Source organism: Globicephala melas, chromosome 20 (genome assembly GCF_963455315.2).
Source record: "Globicephala melas chromosome 20, mGloMel1.2, whole genome shotgun sequence".
Lineage (NCBI taxonomy): Eukaryota > Metazoa > Chordata > Mammalia > Artiodactyla > Delphinidae > Globicephala > Globicephala melas.
In genome coordinates, this window is record NC_083333.1 from 41,550,193 (window position 1) to 41,559,815 (window position 9,623).

A 9,623-nucleotide genomic window follows, 5' to 3' on the forward strand; every position below is an offset into this window, starting at 1 on the left:
CCAGGGCAGGCCAGGGAAGAGCCCACTGCCCTCACTCTCCCACTGTTCTTGGGGGCAAGGAAACAAAGCTAAAGCCCAGGCCGTTCTAGGGAGCCCATCTGTCTTCCCCTGGGAGTCAGAGGGCCAGCGAGTGGTCAGGCCAGCTGCCCAGCCGCCTCCCCTTCAGTCATCTTCACAGTCCTCTCTGCTTACTTCCTCACCACCCAGCTTACTCCTTCCTTGGTGTCCACATGCCTCCTTTTCTTTACTTTTTTGGTAGCTGTTTCCAGGCATCCATCAATGCTGTCCCAGGAGCTATCTGTGAACAAGTGGAGAAGGGCTTCCTGTGTGGGGAAAAAAAAAAAGACAAAAAAAAAACCCTCCCTAGGAGCAGTGGGACTGAGGAGGGACTAGCAGGAAGCAGCAGGTGGCCCAGGTTCACTTGGCTGCTTCAAGAAGAGGCTTGCAGCTCTCCCCGCAAGCCAAGTCCTCAAACAGGATAGACCTCGGGAATTCCTGGCATCCCAGTGGTTAGGACTCCCAGCTCTCACTGCCGAAGGCCCGGGTTCAATCCCTGGTTGGGGAATCCCACAAGCCACACAGCGAGGCCAAAAAAAAAAAACCCCAAAACAGGATAGACCTTGACTGGAGACCCTTTTTCGCCAATGGGGCAGAGTTGCTCCTCTGAAGGGAGATGCGGGCTGTTTCTAACCCCTATTCAGCGTTTCATTTCCATGTCTGCCCACCTCCTTGATGGTGGTCAAATGAAACTAGCAATGGATGCCTGACCTTGGGCCAATCACTTCTTCTAAGACTCATTTTCCTCGTCAGTAAGGGAGAGAGGGTTAAGATGGTCTTTGTGTTCCCTTCCGTGGAATCCACGCTACCCTGAAGCACTGAGGGTGGGGAGGGGGGTGTCACTCTGCCCCCAAGCCCTGCCTCACCTCTGGCCCCTTTAGAACTTCAAAGCACTTTCACCACAAAGCTCTCCTCCCTTGTCCTTTTTATTTCCTAGACAAAGGGAAATGACTCACCCCGAAGTCACCTTCAGTGGGTGGGGTGGTGTCATACACGAAAACAGGGAGTCCCCAGGGACATCCTCACCACGCCCCCCCCCCTGCCATGGCAACTCGTTTCCCTAGGGGAGTAGAATGGAACAGGGGCCACATTTCCTTTCCATCTCAGGACTTGGCTCTGCAGCAGAAGTTCAGCTTAAGCTCCTGACCGAGGGGATATTCCTACTTGTCATCTCTCTCGTGTCACCAGTAACCTCAAGGCGAAGTCAGTCCTGCAATCACGTGAAGCCCTCACGTTTGCAAGGTTTGCAGAAAGGGGTTGTTAGCTTTGATCTCCCAGGGAGCGGCCAAGCTTGCCAGCCGCTCCCCAGGAATTCACATGCCTCTGCCATACAGGCTTTCCAAACACGCCACCCTGACTCTCAGCGCACTCCACCCCACAAGGCTCTCAGCTCCTCCCCGGTTCCAGCAGGAGCTTTTGCGAGGCAGAAACGGGGAAATATACGCAGTCCGCACACTTTGCCAATGGACTACATATCCCGACAGCCTTGGCTTTACGCAGGCGCACGGAACTCAACGTGCCTGCTGCTGGAAAAGTGTGTCACTGGGGCACGAGGCGCTCCCTGGGATCACATGGTACCTGCTCCAGTGCCGCGTGCGGCCCGGGAACCCTGGGTTGCTGGCGCCTGCGCAGAGCCCTCTGTCCCAGAGAAAAAGGCTGGGGCAAAAGGCCGTTGAGATTGGCAGAGTGAAATACTGCTGCCGAGGGAACGTAGCAGGGCACACGTCTCGCTTCTTTGCGCCTGGGTGCCCCGTTTCTCCCATCACGTACTTACTTCCTGACTGCAACCTCTCTCCCTCTGGGACTTTTGCACCGGGAGCTCCAGATTCCCTACCCTGCAGCGCTGCGGAGCCTTCAGGCAGTGGCACCCCGGGCACTGCAGAGACCCGACCCTCCTTGCTACCTTCTAGCCAGAACTACTGCAGGCTGATTCCCTCCGCCCCCTTCCCCCACACTCTCTTGCTTTTCCCATGCAAAGCCGACCTCCGTTGCCTCAGCGTCCTACCCTTCTGCAGGGCTGCAGTCGGCCACCCCAAGACCTTGCTGCAGGGTGCCTAGGATCCTTATCGTGAGCCGCGGGGTCCACTCCCCGTCCTCGGTCAGTTCCCAGGGGGCGACAGCGGCAATTGTAATCTCCAGTTTGTGTCAAGGTCCAGTTTGAATGACCGCTGTCAGCTGGTGAAGACATGACGACCCTGGACTCCAACAACAACACAGGTACTAAGATTCCTTTGCTACCATCATTCTTTCTCTGTCACTGTCTCCTCTCCTCCATCTACGCCTTTGTAAGGAACTTTGTAAGGGACTGGAGACTCCCTCGGCCTGGGGATTTGCTAGCGTGATGGGGGCCGTAGGCTGGGATTTCCAGAGTGGGTTGTTCGGCCTGGGAATGCGCCCGGAGGCGCCCCACCATCACCCCTCAGAGCCCCTCTCTTTAGCCTGAAGGACTCGGATCGCGGGGAAGGAGTAAATGGAGAGCGGGTACGTGTGGTGAGATGAACAGTTTACAAGAACTGGGAGTTTTGGAGCAGTGCCCCGAAACGCCCCCATCTGTCCACCCCCTGCAGCTGTGGCATGCCTGGACTTCTCGGAAGGAGGACCCCCTCCTTCCAATCTTCCTCTTCCCTTAGTTCCTGCAGGCTCGAGGGAACTCGAGAAGCAGTGGGGCGACCTGGGTTCCAGGCAGGAGGGGCTGGGGGGATGGGTCGGATCTCACTGGTGAATCCTCAGTAGGGAGCGGCACTTGAGGAGCCCCACGAGTGGTGCTCTGCCCCAGGAAGGACACCCAGAGCGCCCCGGCAGCCCGGAGCGCTCACATGGCTGCGGAGCCGGGCCCACGTGCTGCGTTTGTTTTCATTCTGCAGAAGCCGTCGCCGCCACCCCATTGGTGGTTGCCTCCCGGCCCCATTACATAATGAGCTCCGCCCCCCGTTGCCCCGGCAACGCGTGTACCCTTCTCTCCTCCCCTTAGTAGTCCTGACCCAGCTGGCGTGAGGGACCCAGCCCTAGACTGGGACCCCGGACGCCGAGGAGGGGCGGGGCGGGGGGCGGGGCTGCTGCTCCCGATTGACGGGAAGCGGAGAGGGCGGAACCTCGGGTTCTGGGGTTCCTCGTTGGGGAGCCACGTGCAAGAGGCACACGTGGAGCCGGGACGTGAGGCCGGCTGAGGGCCCGGCTCCCGCCCCGCCCCGCCGAGATCTGGGTGAAGCTGGGCTGACTCACCGCCCCCGCCTGCCTCCTTTTCCTGTCCGCCTGCCCGGCCCTCTCCTCCTTCCCCATAACCGATGCAGAGTAAGACAGAGCCATCCCTGACCTCTCGTGGCCTCATGTTTACACTCCTCAAGGGGACCTCACATCTAGCCACCCTTCTCCTCACTCTTTTCCTCTTCATTCTCTTTGCACCTACCTCACCGTACTGCCTTTAGACTCAGCTTCTCCACATTACAAATTCTTTCTGTTCCCCAAGCATCTCGTTTCTTAGTCCTGCAAACACTGTCTTACGCCTACTCCCAGCAAACAAGAAGCAGTTTGTCTCCTAAGGGCTTCCCGCAGAACAACTACATCCCAGAAACATAGCTGAAAGGATATTAAGTCTCTTTCATCTTTTTTTTTTTTCCCCACAGAAAGGAAAACTGGGACCCAGAGAGGGGAGTTGATTTCCTCTGGGTCACAAATCAAGTTGGTGGTGATAGATCCAGATCTAAAACTAGACTCTTTTGAGTGTGCCCCACACTTCCAGGTGGAAGTCTCTTCGGATGAGTCTCACTTCTCTTTGGGGGATGGCTGAACTGGGTCAGGTTCATTTACCACCAAATAAATATCCCATTCCCCCACCTCAGCCCTGAAACTGTAGGAGCCGATCTATTGTGCAATTATTTTACAGGGAACTCGGTTCACCCTGACCAACCTTGAGCTATTTTAGGGTTGCTCTGCCCAGCTTAGTGTGTGTCAGTGGGTGAGCAAGACATGTGCCTCTGTAGACACGGTGGCATGCCCTGTGTCAGCTCACACGTGTCCTGGGATCCTCCCTCCTCCCACCCCATCCATGGCAGGCCATGCGAGGTACTTGGCAAAGGTGTGGCAGGCAGGTCACCTTCTTCTCCTGCTAATGCAATGGGAACACAGCCACCTGGTTGGCAATATAACTAGAGGGCCAAAGTCCCTGAATGGCCAGAGAGCCAAGGTCATTGTCACTAGGCAGAGAGATCTAGAAGGGGGAATTCCAAAGCCTGAGGCTGGACAGTTTGTCCTTCACTTCCAACTCCTGCAACTCATACTGTTAAGCCCTTCCCTGGGTTCAGGGATAGAGTCCACTCTGACTCTTGATCTTGGAGGCCAGGGGAACAGTACCTTTGGAGAATACGTCTTCCAGTTTTGAGGGAATGTGATTGTTTTGCTCTTGTAAGACCCCCACTCTCCTCACTGTTGGCTAGCTGCCCCTCCATGGTCTCATCACTGGAATGGTCTTGGCATTAAAATCAGCAGCTGGTTTTTGTTCTTTTTTTTTGAAGCCTGGGCATTATGAATGGTTTTCAGCTGCTCATCCTATCCCGAGGTCAGCTGCTGACAATTAAGTCATTAGCTGCGGTTGATATTCTAAAGGAAGGCATCCAGGGCGGGGGTGGGGGGGTTGGTACATATGTGAGATACTCGCAGAGCATCACAGAGGTCATGCCTCTAGAGAGGTACCTCGCACGCCAGGCAGAAGCTGAGTGTACCTGCCAAGAGTTGCGGTGGTTGGTTGGCCGTGTCTGGTATGTGTTGGGGAGTTGCTTATTGTGGCTCTTCTGGGGACTCCAGGATTAGGTGTTTCACATGGTTAACTTCTGAGTATCCAACAGTGTTTTGGGAGGCAGGTGAGAGATGGGCAGAGTGGTGACCTAGGACCAAAGATATATGGCGGTTGACACGCCTTTCCCTTGGGTTCTCCTGCCAGGTGGCGTCATCACCTATATCGGCTCCAGCGGCTCCTCCCCAAACCGCACCAGCCCCGAGTCCCTCTACAGTGACAGCTCGAATGGCAGCTTCCAGTCCCTGACCCAAGGCTGTCCCACCTACTTCCCACCATCACCCACTGGCTCCCTCACCCAGGACCCAGCTCGCCCCTTTGGGAGCACTCCACCCAGCTTGGGTGACGATGGTTCCCCTTCTTCGTCTTCCTCGTTGTCATCCTCCTCCTCCTTCTATAACGGGAGCCCCCCCAGGGGTCTACAAGTGGCCCTGGAAGACAGCAACCGAGTGTCCCCCAGCAAGAGCACCAGCAACATCACCAGTGAGTAAATTTCCAGCCGATCTGGGGGGAAGGGAAGGTGTCCAGGCTGAGGTGGGGAGTTGACATTCATGTGACACAGTTATTCCCAGGACCTACGCTGGCCTCAGGGCTTTCTCCTAGAGTTGCACCAACTGCTGTCAGCCCTGTCTGCTCATCCGGGTGCTCCCTAGATACTGAAGCTCCTCCTCAGTTTCCCACCCCCCCCCGCCCAATCTCCAGCTCAGAAAACCTCCAGCTCTCTGACCACTCAGAAACCTGCCCTGTTCACCCACTGCCCCTCTCTTCCCGCAGAGCTGAATGGCATGGTGCTACTGTGTAAGGTGTGTGGGGACGTGGCCTCGGGCTTCCACTATGGCGTGCATGCCTGTGAGGGCTGCAAGGTGAGGCAGGGTGGGGGTAAGGGCAGGTGACCCTCTCCCACAGGACACATAGGCCCGGCCTAGACGGAGATGCTCACTAGCTGCCCCGGCTCCACAGGGCTTTTTCCGTCGGAGCATCCAACAGAACATCCAGTACAAAAGGTGTCTGAAAAACGAGAACTGCTCCATCGTCCGCATCAATCGTAACCGCTGCCAGCAGTGTCGCTTCAAGAAGTGTCTCTCCGTGGGCATGTCTCGAGATGGTGAGGCAGCACCGTGCCCACGAGCCTCCCCTCCCCCTCCCCCGTTCTTCCACTCGGAAGTTTCTGAATTAATCCCTGCCTTACAAAGGCCCAATACTAGGCATCTCATTTGCATAGGGGATGCCCACATTTCATCGGGTCTCAGGTAAACACACACATCTTTCTCATTAGTCTCTCTGGTCACCTCTTACCGTAATGCCTACTTGGAAAACCCCCTCGATGGGTGTGGCCTTGTGGGTTTTATGTGGAACCCCAAGCTCTAAGGGGCTTGCCCTTTCAGGAGGAAGGAAGAGAAGCGTGTGAGTGTGTATTAGAACTTCCTGACACTGCTCTCATCCTGTCACAGCTGTGCGTTTTGGGCGCATCCCCAAACGAGAGAAGCAGCGGATGCTGGCTGAGATGCAGAGTGCCATGAACCTGGCCAACAACCAGCTAAGCAGCCAGTGCCCGCTGGAGACCCCGCCCACCCAGCACCCCACCCCAAGCCCCATGGGCCCCTCCCCACCCCCAGCCCCTGCCCCCTCACCCTTGGTGGGCTTCTCCCAGTTCCCACAGCAGCTGACGCCTCCCCGATCCCCAAGTCCTGAGCCCACAGTGGAGGATGTAATATCCCAGGTAGCCCGGGCCCACCGAGAGATCTTCACCTACGCCCATGACAAGCTGGGCACCTCACCTGGCAACTTAAATGCCAACCATGCCTCGGGCAACCCTCCAGCCACCACCCCACATCACTGGGAAAGTCAGGGCTGCCCGCCTGCCCCCAATGACAACAACATCGTGGCCGCCCAGCGTCATAATGAGGCCCTGAACAGTTTACGCCAGGCTCCCTCCTCTTACCCTCCCACCTGGCCCCCTGGCCCTGCCCATCACAGCTGCCACCAGCCAAACAGCCATGGGCACCATCTGTGCCCCACCCACGTGTACCCAGCCCCAGAAGGCGAAGCACCTGCCGACAGTCTGCGGCAGGGCAACTCCAAGAACGTTCTGCTGGTGAGGGCACTGGGGGTGAAGTGGGCAGGGGACTGGGGAGACTGGATTTAGCACAGGGCCGCTGGGTGTGCCTGAAGGCTAGGTGCAGGGAGGATGCTCAGCCCTGCAGGAAGGGCTCTGCCTGGGAATCCCTGATCTCCACCTGGCACCCGATTGCTACTTTACCTGAAAGACCCATCCTCCAACGCCACAACTCTAACCCAAGCAGAGTCGGGGGCCCAGCACTGCCGGGGAAGCCTATCTGAGGCAGCCTGACTGATACTCCCCTCCCCAAATTCTCTCCTCTTCCAGGCATGTCCCATGAACATGTACCCGCACGGACGCAGTGGGCGAACTGTGCAGGAGATCTGGGAGGATTTCTCCATGAGCTTCACGCCCGCTGTGAGGGAGGTGGTCGAGTTTGCCAAGCACATCCCTGGCTTCCGTGACCTTTCTCAGCACGACCAGGTCACCCTGCTTAAGGCTGGCACCTTTGAGGTGAGTGACCCTTTGTGCTCCCTGCTCTTGACCTTGGGAAGGATCCAGCAGAAAGGGTGTCTGGGGTGGGCAGGGGCTCTGAAACCTTACTCTTGACGGATGAAGGAAGGGGCAGAATCCCTCCCAGTCCTGCCTATGGATGGCTGGGACTTCTGTCATCTCAGCTGGGGTCTAATTACATCCTATTACCCTAAAATAACACTTTAGGGTACAGCGCTATTCCCGTTCTAGACATGAGCACATTCACTTTGGTGAAGTGCCTTGCCCAAGGTCACAGGGAGCGACAAGGTTGAGACCCAGATTCAGGCTGGATTCCAAAGCCAGTGGGATGTTCCCCATCCACCTGGCACTGCACCCCCCTCATTGCTTACTCAGAAACTAGCCCCAGTCTTGACTGAGAAATCTAAGGCAGCACCAGTAACCCTTTCACAAAACTTTAGGGGAGGGCTTCCCTGGTGGCGCAGTGGTTGAGAGTCCGCCTGCCGATGCAGGGGACACGGGTTCGTGCCCCGGTCCGGGAAGATCCCACATGCTGCGGAGCGGCTGGGCCCGTGAGCCACGGCCGCTGAGCCTGCGCGTCCGGAGAGACCCGCGTACCGCAAAAAAGAAAAAAGAAAAAAAAAAAAAAACTTTAGGGGCAACTTGGCGATTGCTCCTCCCACTCCACCCAGGATGACTGTCCCCGCTTTAGGTGCTGATGGTACGCTTTGCATCGCTGTTCAACGTGAAGGACCAGACAGTGATGTTTCTGAGCCGCACCACCTACAGCCTGCAGGAGCTCGGCGCTATGGGCATGGGAGACCTGCTCAACGCCATGTTCGATTTCAGCGAGAAGCTCAACTCCCTGGCGCTTACCGAGGAGGAGCTGGGCCTCTTCACCGCGGTGGTGCTCGTCTCTGCAGGTAGGTCAGGCTCCCGCCTGAGCCTGACCCCGGGAGGAGGCGGACGCAGTTCGATTCAACACACCTTTTATGGAGTACCTACTCTAGGCCAGGCCCTGCACCCGGGCACTGGGGATACAGACATGATTCAGACACAGTCTAGCTCAGGAGACAGACTCATGCCCGACTAATTATAAAACAGTGAGATAAGTGTCACAGTAGAAGCATGAACCAAGGGCTTTGGAAGCACACACAACTATTTCTGCCTGGGGAGTTGGGGAAGGAGGTGACACTTGAGTGGGGCCTCAAAGGACAAGTAAAGATACTGCCAGGCAGAGAGAGGGGGAAGGGCATCCCAGGCAGAGGGAACTACAGAACAAAAAGCAAGGGAGCCTGGGCGTGTGTGGCCTGTTCAGGGAAGGAGAGCGGCCTGGTGGGGTGGGAGGGGGCCAGCCCTGCTGAGCCTGGGCTCCCAGGTCGCAGGCACCTCCTGCTCTTGGGTCAGAGGCCTAGGAGAGGGAGTCATGTTCCCCCTCCTCCTCCTTCCCCATCGGCCCTCTGAGGGGCTTCGGGGAGAGGCTGCATGGCCGCCGCCGCGTCCTCGCAGGCCTCCGGGTCCTCCTCGTCAGAGGAGCTCAGGGAGCCTGCCTCACTGCCGTCGTCTTCCCCACAGACCGCTCGGGCATGGAGAATTCCGCTTCGGTGGAGCAGCTCCAGGAGACGCTGCTGCGGGCTCTTCGGGCTCTGGTGCTGAAGAACCGGCCCTCGGAGACTTCCCGCTTCACCAAGCTGCTGCTCAAGCTGCCGGACCTGCGGACCCTGAACAACATGCATTCCGAGAAGCTGCTGTCCTTCCGGGTGGACGCCCAGTGACCCGCCCGGCCGGCCTTCTGCCGCTGCCCCCTTGTACAGAATCGAACTCTGCACTTCTCTCTCCTTTACGAGACGAAAAGGAAAAGCAAACCAGAATCTTATTTATATTGTTATAAAATATTCCAAGATGAGCCTCCGGCCCCCCGAGCCTTCTTGTAATACCTGCCTCCCTCCCCCATCACTGAACCTCCCCTGCCTCCCCTATTTAAACCACTCTCTCCCCCCTCTTACTCTCTAGCCCCCCGATTTGTTCTATTCCTGTCTCAAATCCAGTAGTTCACAGCTGAGCTGGCTTCTGTGGTGTGTGCTCGTTCTGGGGGGCGGGGCGGAAGCGTGGCCAAGGCTGGGGGCACACCTCTCCACCTGGTCAGTTTGTGGGGTGGGTCCTCTGGCCAGCAGATGGGAGGATACAGGGAAACAGCACACAAGTCTAAGGGGGGGGTGCCCAAGG

General features: G+C 57.4%; 1 protein-coding gene across 1 annotated transcript; it reads left to right on the forward strand.

Annotated features, from left to right (window-relative positions):
- Positions 1–1,654: 1,654 nt before the first annotated feature.
- NR1D1 (nuclear receptor subfamily 1 group D member 1) lies at positions 1,655–9,303 on the forward strand. The gene is made up of 8 exons (XM_030839939.3): positions 1,655–2,274; positions 4,994–5,329; positions 5,621–5,709; positions 5,807–5,951; positions 6,298–6,941; positions 7,233–7,418; positions 8,110–8,320; positions 8,973–9,303. The coding sequence occupies exons 1-8, from the start codon at positions 2,244–2,246 to the stop codon at positions 9,170–9,172; spliced, it is 1,842 nt and encodes a 613-aa protein (XP_030695799.1). The 5' UTR covers positions 1,655–2,243; the 3' UTR covers positions 9,173–9,303.
- Positions 9,304–9,623: the final 320 nt, after the last annotated feature.